Source organism: Passer montanus, unplaced genomic scaffold, assembly GCF_014805655.1.
Source record: "Passer montanus isolate IOZ18808 unplaced genomic scaffold, ASM1480565v1 scaffold39, whole genome shotgun sequence".
Taxonomy (NCBI): domain Eukaryota; kingdom Metazoa; phylum Chordata; class Aves; order Passeriformes; family Passeridae; genus Passer; species Passer montanus.
Window position 1 is genome coordinate 6,794,624 of NW_024368707.1, and position 26,033 is coordinate 6,820,656.

Genomic DNA, 26,033 nt, shown 5'->3' on the forward strand with positions numbered 1-26,033 from the left:
TTTGTTTGTTGAGTACAGGCTGATGAGGGTAACTGTACTGCGTAGTCCCACTTGTACATCTCTGCAGCACAAAGATTTATTTCAGAAAGACTCCACACAATCCATGGTGTGAACACTTCAGCCCTTCTTTCACTCCATGCCACCTTCAAGGCTTTTGTAAAACACAACTTGTCCTAGAAGTAAGTAAGATACTTTACAAATGTGCACCACTCAGCTACACCCTGTTCACTCAGAGTTTGCCAAGCTCACCAAACAGGCAGCCTGTAAAACACAACTTGTCCTAGAAGTGTGATAATACTTTACAAATGTGCGCCACTCAGCTACACCCTGTTCACTCAGAGTTTGCCAAGCTCACCAAACAGGCAGCAGGCAGAAGCCACCTGTTGGCAAAAGCTGTAACAAATCTTGTTCACTTTTTCAAGGGTGTTGTGCATTTCATGGTCACCTGTCAAACTCTGAGCACCGTAAGCATTGTGAAATCAAAAGTACAATATGAGTGCAATGCAGTTTTAGTTAGGACAGTGTGTGGAGGGAGAAAAGGGACAGATTTGGTCAGGTGAATACTTCTTTATACACCTCATTTTGCAATAAATTTCATGGGTGTCCAGCAGAACAACTTCAAGAAAAGGGAAGGGAGAAAAGTATTCAGGAAGGCCTTGATCACAGAGGGATTCCCACTGCAGAGTCAATGTATTTGTGAACACTGAGGAAAAATAAAGAGTGCTGAAAAAAATCCTGCTCTTACCACGTTTCGGCTGGGAACAAAGGCTAACTTTAGCTGATAGGTACACATATGCTGCCCCTGTGCTTCTCTGATGGCCACATGAGCTCCTGCACAGTGTGTAACTTGACTTGTGAGCAAAAATACAGACCTTTTCTGAGCAAACAAATGTGATCCAGTGTTTGTTTCTCAAACATGCATCTCACTTGCTGAAAATAACTCTGAAAGATGGGAATTTCTGTGTTGTTTTGGAGGTGTGAACAGAAACATTTTACCTGACTCAATACCAGTGTAAATAAATCACATTTCCAGGGATGCTGAATGCTTGAAGTCTGTGCTGAGTTTAATTATTCAGCATCCTAGACATTAGATAGTCCCAGTGCAAACATTACTAAGTGCTTTAGTAACATCTTGGTTAACAGTGTAAGATCTGAAGCAGTAGAATAGTAGACACCAGAACTGTCTGTCATATTCTGGGGACACAGATCCCCACAAAGCTTGGGTTTCCATCTGCCTGTGAGGAGATTACTTAATCCCTCCCTCCCTTCAGATGTGTGGTGATTCACCTTTTCTGCCACAGTGGCAATGATTATCAAACATCCTGAAGGAACACAGGGCTACTCCCAGGAGAGGTTTGGGGAGAGAAGGAAAGGTCACAACCACTTTGGGTGCAGCTGCTTTAGTCCCTGGCAGGGCACCTGCTGGTCCATTTCAGGCTCACCTCTCCCTGCAGCTGGGACACTGCACTTCGGTCTCTGGGCTTTCTTCTTCTCCACGCCCTGCCATGGACACTGTTCTTCTTCCCTCCCCTGCAGACACACTCTTGTTTTATTTATTCTGCTCTCTGCACACCCTTAGGAAAGCAAAAACATGTTTAACTCAGTAACACCCACAGTCTTTCTGGGCTAATGATGTTTCATCCTAATGCTCAGTGGGTGCCAAGCAAGGGGTGCAGCCGTGACTGCTCTGTCACTGAGGTAAGAGTAGGAAGGGCAATCCAGGCACAGGGAATTTGAGCAGGAAGGGAAGAGGGAGAACAACAGCAGCAAAGCCACTGTTTAATAGGGGGGAGACACTTCACACATCAGAGGGATGGGGTATTAAAACACATACCAGAAAACTGGGACATCTTTCCACATTTAACAGAGGTCCTAAAATATCCACAGATGCTGCCAGAGAGAAAAAACGACAATTTTTCTTCTACAGTTCAGTGACTTCTCTCCCAAGTGCAAGCTCCCATTGCCAGAGCTTTCTTTGCCATTTTTGCCTTCACAGGAAGACAGTGGGATCTTTTCATCTTCCCAAAAGCCTTGCTCCCAACAGTCAGATTTCTACGTGGCAAATTCTTCCTTTGTTGGACTTCCTCCCTGTGTCTTGCTACCACATCCCTTCCTTCAATCCCCATGGCAAGCCATTCCTGCTTACAGGAAGCTTATTCCCCACTTCTGTCCCTCCCTGAGCACTACTAGGTTGGCATCTGTGTTGTCTTTTGCTTCAGGTGACTGCCCAAAATAGTGGAGTGCCTGGAATAAAACATCCTGGAAGCCCAAGGGAGCCACCTGAGACATTTCTCCTGCTGCTCAGAGGCACTGGAGCTGTTTTGTGCTGTTACCCAGTAACAAACAGAAGCCAATAAGGATATGCCAAGGATACCAAGAGGGAGAACAGGCAAACTTGCTGCAGAGGGTTGATTTTCTGCAAGTTTGCACTCCAGTCTACTCTGCAGCAGCTTGTTTCTATACTCGTACTCTTGGCAGGTTAGCAAAATGGCTACAAAATGTACTTGATCAGGATGAGCCTTTATTGTTTTTACATCAGCTGACCAGGACCATTCTTCTGATTTAATTAGTTTGTCTGGCAATCAATAAAGCAAACTATTGGTTATCAATGAAGCTCCACTGTCAACAGAATCACACTCAGTAAGAAGAACTTTACTTCTGTATAAACAGTGGAAAAGAAAAAAAAACCCCAAAACATTAAGGCTGCTTTGATGGAAAGGTGTTTATTTACTCTTTAGACATGCAGAAAAGTAAGAAATAGCAAATATATATCAGTGATACTTACATGCTACAGGCAAATTAATTACTTCTGGTTCCAGCAGGTTTAAAACCCTACATTTATAAAGAACACCATTTGCTGTTAAATATTTTGTCACTGGAGAGGTGCAGAGTTTTGCTTGCTAAAAGGGAGCAGGACCTATAATAACACACATTTTGGACAGATTTAGAAATAAGGAAGATGCTCCAGAGGAACAGAAGCAAAAGTGGCTATCATGTCAATACCAGAAATCCATGCCTGGAATTGGTACCATTAATATAGGATGCAGTCAATGGAGGACAGTTGGATAGTTAATGCCAATGAGCATGTTTTTGTGAAAAATCCATTCTATCAGACAAGCATGACACTGGTATTCTGAGTGCATTGCAGACTTCAAATAATTATTTTTTTTTAACATTATGAAGTTAAATGAATTCATACAGACTAAATTATAAAACTCACAAAATTAATATTAACTTTCTCAAGTATGATCTTTAAAATTGCTTTTTTTCTTTTTTAAAGCTTTGGCTCAGTTCACAGGCTTTGTGCAGAATAACAATGTGAAAAGTTATGTACAGCCCCTGTTATGTAGGAAACCAAAAGTACCAATTGTTTCTTGACCTGAAAAACCTGTCCCGTATACCTGTAGATATAATAGATTATAGTGCCTGTAAAGCTAATTTGGGAAGTGGGAGCACAGTCGGGTACATTCCCAAAGAACAATTTCACCACTCCTTGCCATGACCCCTGCAGTCCCATGAAATACTCTTCCCTCTCCTGAAAGCTCTCCATCTCAGTTCAAAATCCCCTGGATAACTGGAATTCATGTGTGGCTGTGCAATGGAATTTTTACTCCGACAAGTGATTGCTATTTCTAGACACTCATTCACAAAGCTAAACTTGTCTCATGTCTTAAATAAGATGTGTCTCTCCAGTGCTGGCAGCAAGCACTGAATATTAAGCAGTTAAGGATTAATCTGCAAAAGGGAAAAGAACATTAATCAAAAATAAAGATTTATTAAATCTCCAGCTTGATCCTATAACAGGTGCCACTCAAAATGCTTAACATGCATTGTGGAAGACCATCAAGACAGAGAAAGATTGGGATTTTTTTGCTGCCTAAAATGTGGAAAGACAATCTAGAAACTTAAAAGGAAACAAAATACATGTGGGCAAAAATTGCTTTGAAGGTACATATGCTTGGTAATCATCTCATCTTTTCTTTTTTCTTTTTTTTTTTAAAGGAAATAAATTACAGGGATGAAGCATCTTCAGCTTCTCTATTTTCTTTTTCAAACATTCTTGCACCTCAACATTTTCAATGTGGTGGTTTCATCAGAAGCTAGATATATATTTTTCTGATAATCCCACATGCAATTTTAGTTATACATTTAGGTTTAATTTATCAAGACCAAAAGCACACTGGATTTTTTACACACACTTGGGCATTCTACATGCTTTATTTGCAAGTGCTGATGACATAAAGAACACTGCACACTCACCACTAAGTCCAAGAAATTCACTTTCAGGGGGAGCTTCTTTTGGTCCATCTTGGAATTGATGTCTCTTGTCCACAGGGCTCTTGGAATAAACTCTGGCACAGAGGAATTGCTGCAGCAATGGTCTCTGGCCAGCCAAGAGCAATAATCAAGGGATGAGAACTGTCTGATCCCCATCATGGCACGGGAGGTTTTGCCTGTACCAAGTGGCTGAGGAGGCTGTTCTGCAGCGTTTAACTTCTCCTGCTCCTCCAGGAACTTCCCCTCAGCCTCCTCACATGTACTGCTTATGTATTTACAGAGAGGAACTAGTTACTTTTACAATGGCCTCATTTACTTTGAACTCTCTGTTCCTGCCATTGCTGTGAGAGAGGGAAAGGGAGCAGGACAGCTCCACAGCAGGAGCTGGATCATCTCCCGCAGGAAGCTCTGGGATGAGGGGCGGGCTGAGCGGGCCCTCCGCAGGCTGCAGGGACACATCTGGGAGAGGTGCCGGGATAAGGACCAGATCCGCATGCAGGGAAAGCTGTGTTGGGCAGGGGATGTCCCGAGCGGCCGCTGGGTGGGGCGAGTGCGGTGTAATCCTGGGACCTTTCCTGCGGGTCCCCTCCCCGCAGCTCCCGGGCCAGGACACAGCGGGATCGGAGCCTAGGATCAGGACCTGCTCCTCGGTGGCATCCTTTTCCTGGAGAGGGAGGAGTGCACGATCGGTAGCTTTGCCTCACACAGCTTGGGTCTGCTGGCTCTGTCGGTGTGTGCCTCTTGCTGCCACAAGATGGTATCTTCAGCGATGGTTTCCCCTCACCTGCTCTGCCAAGCCCAGCTTAATATTCCGACTGCGGAGTCTCTGTCTTCACAAAGTCTGCACTTTTATCACAAAAAACACAGTGCAAGGTTGCTGGTGTGGGCTGCCTGCTGCTGGGTACGGGGGATCCAGACAAACAGAGACAAATGATCAACCCTGATACATCACAGAAGTAAGTATTCATCCCACCTCCTCTCCTGCTAACATTCTCGGGTGGTTTGCAACCCAGGACAGCTCCTCTTACAAGTCAAAATTCCTCAGTGTCGCTTTAAGGGAATGATTTGATACGTGTATTTCAAGAAAAGGTCTCAGGTTCATCTTCTGAACACTGCTCCAGTGGGAGTGATGCCACACTTAGCTGTGACAACACAAGAGCTACAGCACAGCTGAGATAGTGTCTGGGAGAAGCTTCCAAAACTGGAGTGTCATTGTCTAGCTTTTTATTCCTGTCAGAACAAATTGGTTAATATACTGGAAATCTGCTGGGTCTGACTGTACAAGCACATAAGTAGCACAGGAATAAAAAAATCCCTCGAGTTTCTCCCTTGCTTCCTTCCTCCAGCACTCCTGCAGCAAGTGATGGAAGAACCACAGGTGATAGAGTCAAGGTCAAGTGTATGAATCCCACTCATTATTCACTTTCGTGTGGAAAAATGATTCTGTCCCTATGAAGATCAGTGCAAGAATCTTAAAGTAACTGTGGGGCTCATGTTAATATCACAGGGGCATTTTACTTGCATGTCCTGATTTGAGTGTTATGTTTTGTACCTGGTTACTGTGAGCCATCCCACTAAAATCAGGATGCTGCCAACTGTTTGAATCACAGCAGTCAACGGGATCAATTGTGTGGTATATCTATGGAATGGAGATCCATGTCTGCTTCACATTTAAGTTGTAAAAATTTTTAAAATTGTATTTTCTGAAAAGCAAGTCACCCTCAAGTATCTGTGGCAATGCTCTGGGCCAGGATGCTGCCAACTTTGAATCACAGCAGTCAACAGGATCAATTGTGTGGTATGTCTACGGAATGAAGATCCATGCCTGCTTCACATCTAAGTTGTAAAAATTTTTAAAATTGTATTTTCTGAAAAGCAAGTCACCCTCAAGTATCTGTGGCAATGCTCTGGGTGAACTTAATGTAGCAGTGCCCACTCTTGATCATTTCATGATGGTGGAACTTCTGCCAGATTGTAAGATAAGCCAAGTTTTATTTTTCCTTTATTTTTAAGGGTGGTTCTCACCATTCTGAAGAAAAAAAAAAAAAAAAAAGGCCAGGGCTTGGAAATCTTAAACTATGAGTGACATAAAAGCTTGAGATTTTAAAAAAAACCCCACAACTGCAGACCTGGAAAAAGATCCTCAAACTCATTATTTAGAAGCGATGCCATAATTCTTGCAGCCTGACTCATCAGTTTTTGAAAAACAGGCTTGTCAAGCAGCTGAAGTACAGCCTTTTCCCAACAGGAACCACTTAAAATCTCATGGTGCCCACACAGGTTACAGACCCTCCACATCAGGTGATTTTTTCTCTTCAGGAAGAAGGCTCCTTACAGTCACAGTTCATGTCCCACATCACAAATGCATTTTCATCCTTTGTATTGATTTTCTGATCTGTTCAGGGCAGACTGCTGTGCCCCCTGTGCCTGGCTAGCTCTGTTCAGCCTCACTGACTCCCCAGACCAGGAACTTTGCACATCCTGGCAAGTTAAACACACAGGGGTGGGCAAAGGCTGTTCAGCATCTGGAAGACACTGTGTTTGACATTTGAACCTTAATGCTCAAATGTCACCATTCTGGAAGTCATAGTCTGATACTATTATTTGAAACAAACCATGACTTCCAAATTCTGAGCTGACCAGCACCAGAGCACACCCAGCCACATCCTTGCCCTTTCCCAACAGCTCAAACTGGCAAGGAGTTTCTACTGCAGGGGTAAAAAAACATTTTTTTGCAGAACATCTTCCTGATGCAGCTAACCAGTGTCTGACACTGAACATAACCTGCTCAGAGGGAACATCTCCAGGGCTACACACTGTGTTCTGTGAAGCCTGGATGTGCTTGACCATAGACTTCTATTAAGAAATAGCATCAGCAGGATCTGGAGGAAATTTGAGGCAGTATATTGAAAGGTTTTCTTAGGGAACACACTTGAAAAATTAGAATTTGTGTATTATTTAAGCTAATAAAAAGTGTAACGATGTTATCTGGATTTTGCAGTGAATTTTTCACTGTTGTCACTGAACTCATCAAAGCCTGCTTCACAGCAAAGCGATTAATTCCAGAAGTTGATGGCTGGTGTGTATTCAAAGATCTGGAGGATTTTTTTCCCATGGAAAATTTCCGCAGGAAATTGCAAAATATCAGTTGCAAAATATCTAATGAGAACCTGAAAACCTAACCTTGCTGTGATACAAGTAGAAGTACAGTGTGGGAGTTTGGCATAAGATTTAGCAGACCGTAGTGCTGATGTGACATAAATGGTTGTTCAAGTTACACCGGTTTTAAGATTTGAGTACACTGACAGCAAGAATCTGTAGATTCTTTGAAATAATGTGCCTGGCTAAAGTGTACAAAATGCATGACCACGTATCAGTGCAGAGCTAAGAGAACACTTGCAAAAATGCCAGAGAACTGTCAGGGAAATCCCTTGACGTGAACATTAATTAGTGTGGGAATAGCCCACAGGCATAAAGCACCTCAAGTAATAACGGGATGTGTACCCAAAGGACAAGATGAGCCATCTAGAACTGGGTGCAAAAAGAATTTAAATGCATGCAACAGAGAGTATCTTCAGAGATTCTCTCTTGAGGGTACTGATGATCTTCCCTTATTTTGCTGTGTAAGAATTACTGCACAAAGGACTCTATTTGCAGACTGTACCACTCCTTTGTTTTAATATAATATTCCTAGTTACTTGAGTTTTGTTCAGTAACAATCTTTAGATCAAAAGAGATGGTGTCTCTCTGTTGTTAACACTGTGCTCCAACACGCTGCAATCTGTTTCCGATTTCTCCACAGAAAATCCAGCGGCGAAAGGTCATTGGATAACCGTGTTAGAAAACTTAATAGGAAGTCTTTTGGTGAATTTCTATTCATCATTACTCAAACAGCATAGCAAATGTGAATGAGTAACTCCCATCCATGAAGTTACGAAAGGCTTTTTACTTCTTGATGAAAGGCTTTTTTACACTAGCCCTACCCTAGAAACAGATAACAGAGCAAATAGCTTTTGTAAATTCAACCCTGGACTTGGAGATCCCAAAGGAGCTTGGAATGCAGGACAGCAAAGGACCTCCTACATCCTTGATTCAGGTACATGAAACTGCAGGCAAACACACATCATCGTCCTTTTATTCAGCAGATAAACACGTTTTCTACTCCGAGGACCTCATTGTCAGAAATGATTCAGGCACTGCAGGTATCAGTTTGTGTGGGGCTTTTGTGCAAGGTTTGTCCTCCAGGAAAAACAGCTTTTTTCTCTCCCAGGCTGACCAACCACTTGATGTGTTGTGGACAGCAGATATCCCCTCTGTCAACCTTCCACTTTGCCAGGCTGAATTCCTCTCACCTATCCTCTCAACTCTCCATTCTCTGGTGAACCTCAATACTCCTGTCTCCACTGAGACAAGTCCTCCTGAGTATAGGTGACCAGAACCACAGACCACATCTCAGAGGTGTTCACCCATCTCTGCACAGCACTGATATGCTTTTTGTGTCATTGGGAACACCTCTCAGTGCATGGATGCCTTGCCAGCACCATGAGGCTCCTTGGCAGAGCTTGCTCTGCTCCCTGACAGCCGCTATTGATTCAATAAGTGACTGGACTAATTCCAGAGAACAGCCCCCACCACGGATGTCAAGGCCTATTAAATACCAAGATAACCACCTATGGCTCAGGAAGCTGCAGATCACTTCAGGGTACGTTTGTGAAGTATCAAAATTCACTTTCCTGCTCTTCTGTTGGAATTTGCTCTTGATCAGAAATGAGTCAAGATATGAGGTCAGACAGACCTTACTTTTAATTTTCACTTGCTTTTTTCACCCTGCCCTGGTGATCTGTGTATTATGGCTGACTGTATGTTCCATTATTTCTGTTACTGATTTCAGATTGAGAACATCCCAGATTATAGTGAAAGGTTTTGCTCCTCGTCCCAGGAGGAACAACTTTGCACTTAGACTTTTAAAATTTCTTTTTTCTTCTGCTGTTCCAGGCCTCAGCATTATCTGATCCTTCATTCTCTGTATTGACAATTCTTTCTAGATTCTTTTACAAACAAATTCTTCTTACCGTTACAGACAGATGTCACACCCGTCACCCGTGACTACTTGGAAACCACCTAAGAAAGCAGTGACACTGTCGGTACACATGAACACACAGTGCTTTTCCCTTCCTCCCCAAATTCTTCCCTGATTTTTTACCTGCAAATAAGTTTGGCTATATGAGTGACTTCTCTTTCTCAAATAATTTCTTGTGGGAGTTGGCTCAGCCTGAAATATTGTCAAAAAGACTCTTGCTCTTCATATTAAAAAAAAACCACCACACTATCACCAGCCTTCACACATCCCACACGTGAACCAGCACAGATAGAGTAATGCTTCCTTTCCAAAGCCCACAGAAAGCCTATGACTTTGCACTGAGAGAAGCCAGCTCCCAGAGCTACAAGACAAAGGCTAAAAATAACCCATTAAAGGATTAATTTCAGGATTTTTAAATACAGCTAATTAATATGCATAGGAAAGGCACATGGTCTCCAGGAAGGAGCAGACACAATCACAGAGTCTGCAAGGGAAGGAGGGGGGTGGGTGACATGCAGGCAGAGCGCCAGCGGAGAGATAAAAGAGGATATTCCCTATATATATATCCCTTGGGCAGAGAACATGCACAGGAACGTCTGTTTCAGAGGAGGTGGAAGCAGAGGCGTGAAGCACTTCACTGTTGAAGAGGCACAGACAATGCAGTGCAACCACAAAGGACAGGACACACCTTGCTACAGCAAGCGAATTCCAGTGAGGTGGCTCAGGGCCCCAGGACACCACAGGGAGATCAAGGGATGCAAAAGCTGCTGCTTTGGAAGTGATGCTGCAGTTGGGAGCTGGGCGCAGCACGAACGCACCAGTGCAAGAAGCCACAGGGCAGCAGCTGGATGAAAAACTGGATCTCAAGGTGGATGGCATGGCAGTACAGCAGGGACCATGTGCTGCACTCAGTTATGGCACTTTGGAGGCAATTTCCTCCTATGATCGTTGCATCCTGAAAACAAGGTACCACGTATGAGCAACATGGGCGATGTCAGACAGAAAGGATTACCTACAGTTAATGTGAATCAGAAAGCAAATCTAGTTACTCGCAGGCTGTACTGGAAAGAACAGACCCATAGCAGCAGTTCCAGAGGATTCAAGGCACAGGGGGAAACAAGCTCAGTTGAAGCCATTTCCTCATACCAGTTTCCCTGTGAATAACACTTAAACAATTGGAAACTTTTTCCATTTCTCAGACAGCAGAGGAGTGGACAGACAGACTTTATTGCCCAACTCACTGGCTACTGAAGTCTCAAGAAAAGCTGAGAGTTTAACTGGTGGCTTAATTATTTAGTACCACTGCTTGTCTCCCTGACCTCATCTAAAAGGATCTTTGAACCTTTTAGCCACTTTCACACAATCTGAGAAATGGGGAGAAATCGAACTTTTCTGAGGTTGGGTGGCTTTCACAATGGCAGCCAGGAACAGCCTCAAAGTGCTGTGCATGAAGCTGCATTTTGAGAGCCATCTGAGCACTACAGGGACCTGTTAGAACCAAGTACAGGGTACAGGGGTTTAATTTTGTAACAGGGGGACTTGATACATGTTAAAGTTGACAAAGTCCCTAGTAGAATTGCAGGGGAAAGAAAAGTTGCAGCACCACCAAGCCTCTGGAAAAGGGTCAGCTTCACACTTCAGTACTACAGGATGGTGCTTCTGGAGGCAAAGGAAAAAAACTACACTCTTTTCACTTAAAGACATTCTTTATTCAATCTTTTTTTATATACAATATTATTTTTTAATCTGTAAAAAGTACATATGCAGGATTCCAGGTCAGAGGCAGAAGGTTTCCACATCAGAAGATAGACTTTTGCCCTTTTATTATTTTGGAGGAAAAAATAATCTGTCAGTTTTAGACAAAGCAAGAATAAAGGCAGAATGCAAATCCAACTTCCACCAAGCGATTAGGATTAAAGGCAACAATTCACTGTAACAGGTCAGGCTGTCTCCTCTGACTTTGGTGGTTCCCAACTTTCCTGGGCAATTACAGAGCAGTTTGTCAGAAGGTGCTGACAGCTGAAGCAGCTCGTGCTTATCATCTCCGCTACAGCTGTACGCACACAACTCGCAAAAGAGCCTGGGCTTCCTCTTTGTATGGCAACTCAAACTCTTGAGTCAGAAGACTGTTTCCTCAAAATTCAAGGAGTGAAAGAGGGTTGTCTTACTCAGGGTGAACAGATCTCCCAACTACAGTATGGATCAAGAGCTTGCTTTCATTTTTCTCTGGTATCAAGAAGCCTGTTTCTTATTTGTCCCCTTATAAACATGGGCTAGGCTTAGTAGTGTAAATACCAACAGGGCTTTGCTTAGGGGGTGCACCTCTAACCTTAAAGGATGGCATTACAGGGAGTGAGGAATTATTGTCACCTTTCAGAACCCAGGCAATATTCAAATCTTGTAAAATACTGTGGGGGAATATGACAGTGTTTGGGAGCCAGAACACAGTGATCCACAAATTTGGAGCAGGGAGCTGAAGGAACAGCAAAGGTGTGACTGGCACATGGAACTACCTGCTCTTCCTTCTGCTCCTGGGCACTTGCTATTTTCTGCACTTTTCTTGAACATTCAGTTTGAAGGACTACATTGTGCAGCAAAATTAACACTCAGAATATCATTCCCGGGGTTTTTTATTTAGAGGACAATGCTAAGAAGTTGACTTCTTGACTGCAGGACATGCACAGCTCCAGGGTTGTTAATGGAAGCTGCAGAAATCTGGCCTCTTTGAAAAGTCAAGCTTTAATTGTTAGGAAAAAAATTACTGCTGGCAGATCCTGACCAACAGGCAAGTTTGAGGCTTGGATTAGGAAAAGAACTATACATCCTTGTTTTGACTGCATGCAAACAGGAAATAGACAATTTTGGGATTTCCAGGCTCTTGCCCAAATCCAGTGTGCGAAAAATGCACATGATTTTCTGGTTTTTATTTCATTCTGTAAGGGGAGAGGGTATTGTAGAAGTTGTAAAATGGGACAGCTACCTAGAGAAAATGAGGATTGTTTTGTTAGAGAGTACAGTGCAAGACTCAGAAACAGCTAGGACTAAAAAGTCATTTTTGTGCTTAAATTTACACTCTTATCTTCAAGAAAGTAAGACAGCAGCAACAGAATGAAATGGCAACGTTCTACTGTACCTTATGTACCCAGAGGGAAAACAGTCTGAACTTTGGGTTGCACACAATGCCATTTTGCAGATCAGAACCTACTTTTCTGTGAAGGACTCAGAAGGAGGGCACATCACTTCACTCAGAAGTTTCAGTATCTGTGGTGCTTGGTAATTAAGCATGTACCTTGGCCAAAACCCATAACCTCCAAACTCTGCTTGATCTAGGAAATCTTAGGATGAAATTTATGAAAGACACAGCAATTAGTCCTTAAAATGCATTGTTTTTGATAGACTCTGAACATCATTAGCTTCTGGAGGAAAAGGCCAGCTGGTATTTTAGAGTGATGGAGAATAAACTGTTATTGGGTAACTGGAAAACAAGAAACAAGTGTCCTTTATTTGGTACCTGCTGCTTATCTACACAAAGAAGAAACAGCAGTACTGTACATCTGCTTTGAGAAGAACACCATCCCACAACATGAAATGGTTTAGTCTTCAATTCAGGCATTCTTGTGACAGTAAGTTAACCCACTGGGATTCATGGAGAAGTTAAATTTGAAGGGTTCCTCTTTAATTCACAAGAGGGGGATGGAGGAGGAGAAGCAAGTTTGGTGTTTCTGGGACTCCTTGACATTTCTCTGAACAGACTGGCAGCCATCCTACACCTGCATTTATCAGGAGGAGTACAGGGATGGGTCTATGGGGCAGAAAGTACTTTTATTATTTTTAATTCTTTCTTTTTTTTTCTTAACAGAAGGGTCTGCTTTCCCTCTTCCATATGCTCAGAGACATGTAGGAGAACAAGGCAATTGAGTGCAGTTTTAAACTAATAACAGTTCTCAAAGGATCAGAAAAACAATTTGAAAACACAGCATATCTGAACTTGGGAAAATGAAAAATCACTAGTTCTTCAGTAAGTCACTGAATAATAATTAGAAAAATAAATTAATGTAGGGCCAGTAAGAAGAATCCATTTATTAAGCTACTTCTAATTTTAAATAAACAATTACTGCAATCAGTATTATTTACTATACCAATTACTTTATAAGCTCTCAAATTATTTTTAGGATGCTGCTGGAGATTACAGTAACAAAGTAACTGGTATTAAGGTACAAACACTGAGACTGAAACTTTTGCCAAGCCCCATGTTTTCTTCCTCTTAAACAAAGGTAACTGTCTGGAAAAAAGCATCTGACAGCTTTTTTACTTAGATCATATGATGATTTCTATGTCTAAGTTAGTGACACAGACAATTGAAGAGTAATTTGGGGGGGAAACTCTACAGCTCTACAGTCAGATGTATTATGATATGATAAGGAGTAAAGTTTTTTTCTAAAATACTTCATATAAAAACATTTTTGAGGAGGGAAAATAGCACTCCCTTTAAATCTGATGCTGTACTGCTGTAGCTCACTGAAGAGTTCTCCCACTTGCTTCAGTACAAAAACATCATCAAGATTTTTTAAAGACTCAACCTGTGCACTAATTAGGAGGGAAACCTGCACCTAAAGGCTGTTTGTCAGCAAAGGGGCCAGTCACTATGGCAAAAAGATTTGAGAGCTCTATAGGGGAATAAAAAGAATAATTTGAGCTGTAAGGTTTCTGAACAACAGTAAAAGAGATTGAAAAAGACAAAACTGAAAAGACAAAAAATCTGGAAAGATTAAATTTTTTTATTTTTTTAGCAAATAAATGAAGACTGAAAAAGACTCCATTTAAGTTATACTATCCAGCCCAGCCATGAAGTACTTGAAAATACCCCATGCATTTAGCAGTACCATAAATGAATCAAAGCAGACACTCTTCAGTTTCTTTTTCCAGTCACATATGAGAGATGTTAGGCTGCTTCCAAAGATCATATTGGATTTGTACTGGAGCACCCAGAAGAAAAGCAAGTTTTTTAAAGTAAATCAAAGTCAGTTTTAGGTTTCTGTCAGACACACATATACCTGCAGAGAAGGCTCTGTGAACAGAATCCAAAGAATGAAATGTAACAGATTGTGTACAAAAATACAGAGCAGCAAATTCTCACTGCTTAGCTCAAGGGGAGCTTCTTTTAGTTCCATATACTGCATCCTCCTATTTAAATAATGAAACAGTTATGCTCATGTTGTCATCTCTGTTTATTTAGCTAAAAGAAGAGAATGGTTTTTTTCATGTGACATAATTTTTGAGGAAGGGAAACTTAGGCTCCTTCCTACTCCTGTGATATGCTCCAGATTCTGACTGAGCTTGCCAAATGAACTAAGTCCACTCTGCTGACAGTGAACTACAAACCAAATGCTTAGCAATTGTTTTTTGTTTTTGGATATAAGCATTATTTTGAAAAGGGAAAATGAGGAGGCAATACTTTTTGCACTTTAGAGTTTAGGTCTAACAGATTACAGGCTTTGAGAATGGCTGCCAGTCTGGACAGATGCTCCTTAGAAAATTCAGACAGGTACAGAAAGAAATTCAAATCCTGATGCTGCTGGTGCAGTGGTGTTGCTTTGTTCATGCCATCATAAAAAATTTAAAAAAAAAAAAGAAAAAAAGAAAGGAAAAGAAAACCTAGGTATTTGGAACACACCCAATCTGAAGAGGTGACTGTGTGTTGTTCCTTGCAAGAGCAAGCAGCAAGTTCCTTTCCCTGGAAGGAAAAGCCTCTTCTTTCTCATGCTGCTGCATTAATATTATCTGTAGATTCCATGTCTTGCCAGGGTTCAAAGCGTGTGAAGTCTCCGTCCTGCAAAAATCACACTCACGTGTTTTGGTCATGTATAAAACAGAACTTTTAACTTATTTATATGTTGAAGAGCTTCGTTTCCCATGCCAATACTTGCTTGACTCGGGGGTCTAGGTTTACCAAGTGTCTGTCTGTCTGTCTCCCCTCCTGCTAAAGTCTCAAGTGGTCCATGTAAACAAAACAGAGCTGAAAACAGTCTCTCTTCCTCCTCATAGAGCTGTTTTTATCGATATGCAGGATTTCCTGACAGTGTGGTGTTGGCTAAATGTAAAACAGGCAGAGGATGAGCTTCTGTGTTAAAAACCCAGTTGTCTAATGGTAGAAGATCATCATTGGAGAAAAGCAGATACAAATACCTGGACAACAAGACAGAGATGAAAAACATGGGTATTAAAGCAGAGCACAGGCAGGCAGGAGCAACAGACCATCTTCAGGCCTCACAGTTCAGCAACTACAGCTATAAACAAATTACTGGCTTTCAATCTTTGTACAGCACACACACAATCTTCCCTATTGTGATGATCTGAAGTAATTTTTATTATGATCAAGCCCTTCAATGAAATGTTTTATAAAGACAACATTTTAATATTTCCAAGAAACTTTTGTTTTTTGAGTCTCCCTTCAAAGACCTGCAGTGCAAAATAAATATCAAGACACCAAACACAAGTATTTGGCAGAGAGGAGAGCAGAGAAGTTGTCAAAAAGCTTTTCTTAATGGAGTAAATCCACTTGGAAATGACTAATCCTCTTTAATCCAAACCAAAGATTTCATGGCAGCACAAGAGAAGCTACTAAACCATGACAGGTATCTGATTTGTCATCACCATTCTGGAAGCTGGTTCAGCTTCTGGTGAGAGGAAATGGGACAATAGATTGTTCAGAGGGTTTTCACAGATGTTGTACATTATAATAAAATGCAGAGGATATGAAGCATGTAACAAAATAAGGATTACTGGACATATGTAGAAAAAAAGTATTTGTTGTTCCTTTTTTCTTAATGCACACTTTTGAATGTGGCTGTGCTATAACTCTGTAGGACATACTGGTAGTAGGGATCTGTCAAAGTTTCCTAACACAACAGCTAAAACTCAAACATTTCCCTTGTTACAGAAAACCTGGCTGTGTGAGTGCAAGCACAACAGCGTGGGTGTACAGGATCTTTCAGCTCCTGCTTGCTTTCCTGCCATGCAGAAAAAGACAGCTCTTGCTGCACTTGACAAGGAAAGGGTGTCATTCCCATTAGTGGATTCTGCCACATCCAGAATGTGCACACTTGTTCTGCTGCTCTCTCTCCATCAGACACTGGGAGTGTCTGCTGCTTTCAGCCCTGTGTCACTGCCTGATCAATTCTTCTGCTGCCTTTATTTGCCAGCTCTATCCACAATTGAGTCAGCAGAGCCCTACTTCTTCTTTCCTTCCTCATCTATTTACTGTTTCCAGATAAAAATTTCTTGCAGAGATGATTCAGTTTTGTCACACATATCTTGTCTCCTTCTTCACACTCTTCATTTGTCTCTAAAGCATCAGGCCTTTCCTTTCCTCAATACTTCTGCCTCGCTCTCTCCTGCTGCAGCACTCCAAGCTCTTTCTCACCACAGCAGCAATATTTCATCTCACTCAAACTCACCTTCCTCATTTGATTCACACTTTTCTTTTGAATAACTTAAGCAACCTATTTCTCCATCTTGGTCCTTCCCACTCAACAGGTACCTTCAAGCCAGGTACTGCTCAAAACTCTCAAATTTGCTGTGTATCTCCAATGAATTGAAATATCCAGGCAACAATAAAGCATATTTGGGACAGTTACTAAATTTGTATTTGCGAGGAATGAATATGCAGAAGTAATCATCAACAGCAGAAAAGACTACAGCAGGCATTGCTTAAGACATATTTTATGCCCCTCTTCTGAGGAACATCTTCGTTTTCCTCATGACATCATACCCAACCCCTCTGTCTTTATTTTCATTTGGGCTATCTCATTGTCAAACCAGTTTCTGGTTTGGGCTATGCCCATTGCATGAATGTCACAAACATCTAATATCCAGCTCTTCAATAAACCTTCATCTTGTTCCACAAGCAGGAAATGCTCCAAAAACCAAAAGTCAGTAAAAATTGCTGAGTTCTTTCCTAGAACTGCCACCATCTCCAATGCCTGCACTATAATATATTCAGTTTCTGAATGATGCATCAGTGAATTTTCAGATCTCTTTGTGATTATTTAAGATGCAGACAGGACTCTGGTGATACATCAAAAGTCAGCCTTGCCACCACACAAGTCCCTTAGGAGCAGATTTCATTCTCTTATTTGGCTTTTATAGGCAGATCAATCATATACCATCAGCTCCCAGAGAGATACTGTTTCTCTGACCTGACCTGTTTGAAACTGCTGCCTCTCTCTTCGGGACCACTGCTTTTAGTCTCCAGAAAATGAACTTGAAGGAGTAAATGAAATAAAATTAAAGAAGACAACAGAGGAGGCAGCAGTGACTGCCCTTCTTTTTATAATGGTAACACAAGGCAACAAAGTATTGTGATTACCTAGAGGAATTTGGTTAAGAGCCACACTATCCCCTTAGACACTATGAACTTGGAGTCCCTTTTTCCCAGTAAAACATACTGTGATGCCTGAATTAGACACAAAACCTGCCATTTTCAGGAGCTGCTTTCTGTTCCATTTGGTGCTCATAATACTCAAAATCAGTCTTTGTCTCCATTAGCCACCTGTGGAGCATTTTCTAGAATTCAGATGTGAGTTTTTACAGAAAGATGAAGAAGTGAAAAGGACTTACTTCAAAGTTTCGGCAAGGAAAAAGCTCTGCTGTACATCATCATATGTAGGAGATGAGGAATACACATCCTTGACACCAGAAAAGCCACCACTAACTCGGCAATACTTGTCAATTGCCTGCGAAAAGGAAAGGAAAAGACACAAAGAATTTAACTGTAGAACAAAATCTTGACATTTTAAAGCATCAAGCTTGGTCAACAAAGAAGGTGGTTCTTTTTGTGCGGCACTTTTCTGCTGTGAATCTCTTTGTTGAAGGATGCTACGGACATTAACAGTTTATGCTGAAAAAAGAAAAGTAGACTGGACACATACACGGAAGTAGCATCCTTTTAGGGTTATTAATGACACCACATTTGGTGAACTGCTACATGCTAAGAAAGTTCTTCTGGGGAAGAACACTTTCTCTCCTGGGTATTTACTGTTGGCTGATACTGATGACATGACAAGGACTCCATAGACTTTTTTTCTGAGCTCATGCAGTTCCTCATCAGTGACATTGGGCAGAATATCCATCCATCAAATCAATGGAATAAGTGCTGTGATGTGCACAGGAAGGTAACAAACATTCCTGGAAGAGTCTTTAGAGGTATAGGAATTCTTTGACTGGTAGCTAGTCATGGAGACTTAGTGAAAGTAGAAATAAAATACTGTTCTCATCTTTATGGACTGTTGATTCCATCCTGTAAACTCTTCTAGCTGCTGCTTACTCCCCTCATCTCCTTCTCCTACCTATGCTATTCTCAGTTTCCTGTTTCTACAGCTGAAACTCAAGTCAGCTTGCATGCTGGACTGCAGCAGAGCTCTTTACCTTTAAAGCATGGAGTTTAAATCCATGCACATTCCATGAAGGAAGGGGCCAATGGATTCTCCCCCTCCAGCTCCAAACAGTACAGTGAAAAGCACAATGGAAAAGGAGGAGACTGGAAAGAAAGCGTTAGCAGCTCAGAGCACCTCTCGCCTACACTTTCATTATTCCACTCGCATGCACGACCTTACAGCACACAAGGATATCAGCCATTAAAACTGGCTCTGAAGAAACGACTCTGAAATGATTCACAGGTTATTTGTGCTTCCCTGCTGCTTTGACTGTGCTTCCTCAGCAGATACCAACTCTTTTAATAGATTCATGCAGGGACAGAAAAGAAGCAGGGATGAAGGAAAATGTTTGTCTCGGGATGTCTGTCATTACCAACGACTGAACACAGCCACCTGTAGCTCAGTAATCTATGATTCAGCCCAACAGCCTTGTGTGGAGCTCTTCTCCACATGGTGCTTTAGGCCCACATTTCTGTTAATTCTGATTTTTGCTAGTTATACTCAGCAGAAGCTGGGGCAGTCAAGGCAGGGGAGCAAATAAGATTTGAATGATGCCCTTTTTATGCAGAGAAAACAGATTCAATCAAAACTAACTCTTCAAGGACCTCAGTATCACCTTTGCATACCAGAAATACTGGGAGACAAAGAGGAATTTTCCACTGGACAAATGGACAAAGAATGTCATCAGATGCTGTCACTGAAATCAGGAGGAAAAGCAAGAAGTTGAGCAGGATACCCAGGACAGTAAGTCACAGCACAGCAGGTACTACAGATGACCTCCTCCTACACTCTTACTCTGTGGAAATCTGACTGTTCATGAACCAGAGAATAATCCAGACTGTACTAAGTTCTTCCAAATTTCCAGAAAGGAAGGTTTTTAGAAAAGCAAGTGAAGAGATTGGCAAAAGTATTGGAATGGCTGTGGCTCTAGAGTCTGAATTTATGCCAAGAAAGGTACAGTCTTTCTTGGCAAAATCTAATACTTGCTGTAATTCCTTATCTCAAGCACAACTTTCTCAAAGTTTAGATGGAAATGCTCCACTTTTCGTTGGGACTTGAGTCTAAAAGGATAAAGTGCCTGGATGTAAAGTACCAGATTTTCTCTACAGTGAAGAGAAAGGTGTATGTGGCACATCTAACCCAACAGCACCAAATGCATGACAATCTCTGTGTCTGCACCCTCTTGCACAACAAAAGTGATGCTAGCTGCCATGGCAGCCAAACAACATCAACAACACAAACAACCCCAACACCACTCTCTCCACAGAAAATGAAACCACACCAATCAACCAAACCAACAAAAAGGAAGAAAAAAAGAGAATTGCTTAGCTTCTGAAGAAATAATGCATACACTGTTTACAGAACAATTTGCATATTCCTCCCCAGAACTCCTAGAGCCACCAGGCAGGTGTTATATGAACAAACAAGAGCCAAAGCACTTCTGCTTTACAGGCAGAAAATGAAGTGCCTGCTCTTGGCACTACTCCCTTTTGTAATAATACAGAACATGACCTTGTGTCTGCTCTGAAGCATGGCTAGATGGAGGAGGAAGCCCCAGTGTTTACAACTCCTGCCAGAATTCCCAGCATACAGTCTGATCAGGACAGCGTTTCCCTGGTCAACCATTGAGCAACCCGGATTGCTGTGTGCCACAGGCTGTACAGGAGAAACCTGCTAGTGACTGTGGCAAAATGAAAGCAAAGAATACATGGTACCACTGTTAGGACACCATCTCCTTCCTTGAGAAGAATTAAATCCCCAAGCCAGTGTAAGAGACAAAACTTATTTTGGAAATTGTAACTAATGGATAGCACTGAGATCCTGCTCTGTGCTGCAGAGGTCTCATACTTTGGTAACTAAGTGCAACACTGGTGAAGTCAGCAGGCCTACAAGCATGGAGGAAGAAAATGTATGATCTATATCAACTTTTTTTTCCTCACGATTACCAAGTAACCTTGTATCTTCAGAAATTTCTCCTTGGGAAGACAAACTCGTGTTCAGAACAGGCAAAGGATTTACCCTAGGTGATCAGAGTTCTACATAATGCAGGTAGTAATGAACTGATATGATCTATATCAACTTTTTTTTCCTTACGATTACCTCGTATCTTCAGAAATTTCTCCTTGGGAAGACAAACTCGTGTTCAGAACAGGCAAAGGATTTACCCTAGGTGATCAGAGTTCTACATAATGCAGGTAGTAATGAACTGTACAGGAAAAAAGCCTCTGAAAGATTGCTTTACAGTTGTTCATCCAAATAGGAAATTTTAGAACATGAACAAATAATTTGTCCTTGATTCAAAGCTGTAGAGAACTTCAGGACACTGGCTGAAAAGCTTGGTGCCACAGACAAGCTGCTTAAATGCCACTTGAAACTCTCAGTGTTCTGTCTTCACACAGACCTCAGAGCACTTGGTGTAGTGGCATCTGATTTGCCACCCAGATACGCTTTCACTCCAGAGATGAAGACCAGTCTCCCCGATAAAACAATGCTTAATTTATTGCACCACAGAATCCCGGGAAGCTCCAAGATGACTGGAAGGGTGTTAAGGTAATATTGCTACTATTATGAGGCACTGGCAGACTGAATAATTTTAGGATGGATGGAACTAACCTGATGTTAGTTCCAGTCAATTACAGAGATGCATAGATATATATATATATATATGTAAAAATTAGAGGATAACTGACACCAATCAGCATGGTTTTATAGAAAACTATCTTGGTCACAAGCTTGATTTCATTCTTTGAGAGCTACAAACTTGACAAATAAAGGTAACTGCAGAGCTGTTATAAACTTAAAAGCTTCTAAGGCAATTGACGTGGTATTTAAGATGTTACGGGAAGACAAGGCAACGCTATACTGTATCAATATAATTCAATTTAAAATTGACTGACAGTGCTCTAAGAAAGAACTGGCAATGCAAAATCATCACAAAATAGAGCTGCTTCTCACAGAGATCCACAAGGAGCAGTCTGAAATTTTATCAATCACTGCAACACCACTGCTGACTAAAATGACATACGTAAATAACAGCAGACAGTGTAATTTGCTGGTAACTGGGTGCCAAACAAAATGAGTTTCATAAAACCAGGCACATAATTCTAAATCTAGTCATCAAGACTGTGTAACTGCAGAAGTTACACAGTCTGGAAGGTAGAGACAACCTCTGGAATGCAGAGACACTTCAAAGATTTCCATGGCCATGTAAGACAGTCCAATCTGATTCCTGCTAGGACATTGCTTATCATAATCTATGAAAATTCTTTGGAAAGAAAACATGGGGGAAAGGACATTTTAAAATGGCATAGGAAGTCATAGGAAAACCCAGTTGACTGAGAGCTGAAACTAGGCAAATTCAAATGGGAAATAAAGCATGGGGTTTTTTTTAATAGGAAGAATAAATAAATAATGGAACAAACTACAAGAAGTAGTGGATTTTCTAGTTTCCTTTATTCAAGTACAGAATAGAACAGGAGAATATTCAACAGTATACTCCTGCCAAACACATGTGTCTCGACTCAAAAGTGACACAAAGTGAAATTTCAGTGCCTGTAACATACAGGGAGGTCAACATGAATCTAAATTCTTTGGAAATAAAATTTGATGTGCCTCTAGATTGGACTCCAGCTCCCTCAGTTTCTCTGAGGGTGTTTTTTGTGGCATATGCGACTTTTCTTGACTGTGCCAACAACATGCCCATAAAAACTGTGCCAGTTTCTTCACCAGCTGTCGTACTCACAGCTTCTAACCCACGAAACTGTGAAACCATATTTCTTTTACCTCCAACTTATGTCTGGCTCTTTTCTGTCTACTCTTCTCTAAGCAGAATCACAGAATGGCTTGGGTTGGAAAGGAGCTCAAAGATCATCTAGTTCCAACCTCACTGCCATGGGTAGGGATGCCACTCACTGGAACAGGATGCTCAGGGCTCCATCCAACCTGACCTTAAAACACTTACATTCACAGCTTCTCTGGACAACCTGTTCCAGTGCCTCACCATGCTCTCAGTAAAGAATTTCTTTTTAACATCTAATATAAATCTGTCCTCTTGCAGTTTAAAACCATGCCTTTTGTCCTGCCACTATCTGCCCACATAAAAACACCATCTCACTTCTTTTAATAAGCCATTTTTAGGTACTAGAAGGCTGCAAAGAGGTCTCCCTGGAGCCTTCCCTTTCCCAGGCTGAACACCCCCAGCTCTCTCAGCCTGTCTTGGTAGGAGAGGTGCTCCCACCTCTGGATCATATTTGTGTCCCTTCTTGGAATCTGCTCTAAAAGGTGCACATCATTCTTGTGCTGAGGACCCCAGATCTGGGTGCAGCTGAGGTCTCAGGAGGGCAGAGAGCTATAGGTCTTTCCACCCCATCTTTCTACCCCATCAATCCTCAATTTGCCTGAAGTTAGCCCGAGCTTCAGGTCTTGACTATTTATTTTCACTGTTAATAGAAGCTCTGATGAACTCAGCAGCCTCTGTGGTGCAGTCCTACTTAGTGAGATACATAAGTCCACAACTCTTAATTGAACCCTCCATTCACACAGCTCAGATTAGTAATTGGCTTTACATGCCTATTGTGAAATGGTGGCTCTTACTGCTTTTAAATAATTAGCCTGAAAAGGATTTCAGTAATTTTCTGTATTTACCCTGAGTATCCTGCATGCATATTTCTGTAATACTTCAGCCAGCCCCCAGCACACCATCATCCAATTTGACTGGCCCAATACAATTGAGATGAATGCTGTCTCTAGTGCTAAGTACAGTATTAGGGAGAATTAGCCTTTTTTTCATCAGGAAAGAGATAGAGACCCTGTCACAGGGATTTATGATCACTGAAGGAATGTAAGATTGAACTTCCTGGTTTTTCCCCCAGAGACACTCGATTTGGAGAGATGCAACAAAACAGGCCTTGGACAAAGCATAGAATTTGCACTAAATTGCATAAGATTTGTCAAAAAATACAGACAATAAATCCAAGTATGCTTCAGAGGTTGGAAGGCAAAAGGAAGGCAAACTCAGACAGTGTTGTACAACAGCAGTAAGCCAACTGCTCTGCGTGTCACACCAGATTCTTCTCTATTTATAAATGATGGAATGAATAAACACAGCCAGAGCTGTGTGTGATAGGGAAGAAGAAAAAGTAGTGAGTAGGTGTGAGGAATAAACACAAGAACTTATTATCTATATGCAATGAACAGAAAATCCTGGGGAACAAAAAGCTCCAAGCTTCTGTGTCAGTATGATGGTGGGGTAAGAAAATTCCAAACTGTGGGAAGGAGGAGCTTGCAAAACTATTTGTGAAGAAGTCAAAAACATTTTATGGCTATGTTCAATAAAGAAATCTTCTATCAAGGAAAAAACAAGCAGAAGAAGGCAGTCTGTGAGGACAGAGGCAATTAAGCACAGGGGCTGCTTGATTTACAACTTCAATGGAGGTTGACAGAAGGATGAAATAAAATCCTACCCCGCACACAGAGAAAATTGGAGGCAGAGGAGGAGGAAGGGAGGGTTTGTTTTGAAAGCATTAATGGGAACCAAGATAATGAAAGCAAATGGAGAAAACTGAACAAAATGCAATTAAAACACATGCTTTGCAGTGTGCTTAAGACACTGATCCTGGCCTGAAAATCTTTACACTTGTAAATTTTTTAACCTGTTATGAAGGACCCCACCTCAGCTTGGATCATCCAGCCATAGCTTCTGAAAGGAGCTTGTTAGATCAGCAAGAATTTGTAGTATCTACACAGGCAAAGAGCAGGCTATTAACTTTGTCATGTTAGAAATATGCATAGTTTAGGCAGCAGGGATGATGAGACTCAATGTTTGATGTTTTGGAGACAGCAGCAATGCATTCTGGAATACAAATGCTAAAAATGTGGAACCTGTCTCCAGAATAACATAATGCTGTTTGGAACAAAACAGACTAAAAGGTAAAACCACACTAAGACACAACTGTAAAATACCTGGCCTCTTCTAGATGTTGCAGCTGTGCTGAGGGATGGACAGTAATGCGCTTGGGTAAATATTGTGAATACAGGCATCTCAACAGATCTCTTCCCACCTTTTCTTGATGTCTTGCTTCTGGAGCAAAACTGGTTTTCAGCCACAGAATAAACTTATCCAGTCTCCTGGTTTGTCTCTTCCTTTGCTTTTCCCTCATCTCCTCTGGATGTAGTCAAAATATTTCATTACTGTCTTGTTATCTTTAATGTTTATTCTCATCTCTGAAACTGGCTTTGAGCTGTTTCCAAAGACTGCTGGAGCAATAGCAGGGAAGTAGAAAAACTCTTGGGCACTACTGACAACAGCAGGAGTCATGACTAGGGGGTTCTGTTTCCCTACCTAAACTCATGGGCTGTGTAATGCTGAATGCACCTCTCACCTGACTCAGCAAATGCAAAACAGCAACAACTGTGTGCACCCTCATATGCACCCTGGTTTACAGGAAACTGTGAAAATCAATTGCATCTGACTCAGCAAATGCAAAATAGCAATAAATGTGTGCACCCTCATATGCACCCTGGTTTACAGGAAACTGTGAAAATCAATTACCACTCCAAGTGTTTCATTACCATGAGACTGAAGTGGCTTCAAAGGGGAAATAGACAAAATTAAATTACTGACAGATGATGAATACAGTTACCTGTGCTGCCTCCCAGCCCCACTGCCTGTACTTGGGATCGTGGGTGAATCTCCACATGTACCAGTAGGTCTCAATCACCTCTGGCCTTAGGATGTAATACTTCTCATTCTGCCGTACTGCCACCGCCTCCACGCCACCATCAAATTTGAATGCTTCTGGGCCCAGCTTTAGTGCTGCAGAGGAAACAAACAACCAAAAAAAAAAAGTAAAGGTAAGAAAAAAATGTGCTCTATACCAATCTTTGCAAGAAGGATGGGTAGGAGACTGCTTTATCCCAAGCTTGTGAAAAAAACTCCAGAACCTTTAAGCAGTCTCATAAATATTTCCTACTTTTGAGGCCTATAATTTTTCTTGTGAATAATTTATCTAATTCCTTTGAGAAAACTACCTATTTTGAAAGGACTACAGTAATCCTCTTGAAAACTAATGGAACATTATGAATATAAACACACTAATACATTCAATTATAGGATAAAATTGAAGTGACCGACATCAGTTCCTTGCAAGAAAAAGAAATAAGAAAAAAAGGGTCAACACAGGTTTTGATGTCCTTTGATCCCACCCAGCACAGCAGGAAAAGATCTTGGAACTAAACCAAGT

The 26,033-nt window shown here is 41.5% G+C and overlaps 1 protein-coding gene across 1 annotated transcript in view; it reads right to left on the minus strand.

Annotated features, from left to right (window-relative positions):
• Positions 1–11,045: 11,045 nt before the first annotated feature.
• The window catches only part of MAN1A2 (mannosidase alpha class 1A member 2), a 134,302-nt gene continuing 119,314 nt past the window's right edge, over positions 11,046–26,033 (minus strand). Inside the window, exons 11-13 of the mRNA XM_039717890.1 lie at positions 25,434–25,606; positions 17,978–18,093; positions 11,046–15,544 (exon numbers count right to left, since the gene is read on the minus strand). Of these exons, the coding sequence (XP_039573824.1) occupies positions 15,412–15,544; positions 17,978–18,093; positions 25,434–25,606 (422 nt within the window). The 3' untranslated portion in view covers positions 11,046–15,411. The remainder of the gene's footprint in view (positions 15,545–17,977; positions 18,094–25,433; positions 25,607–26,033) is intronic.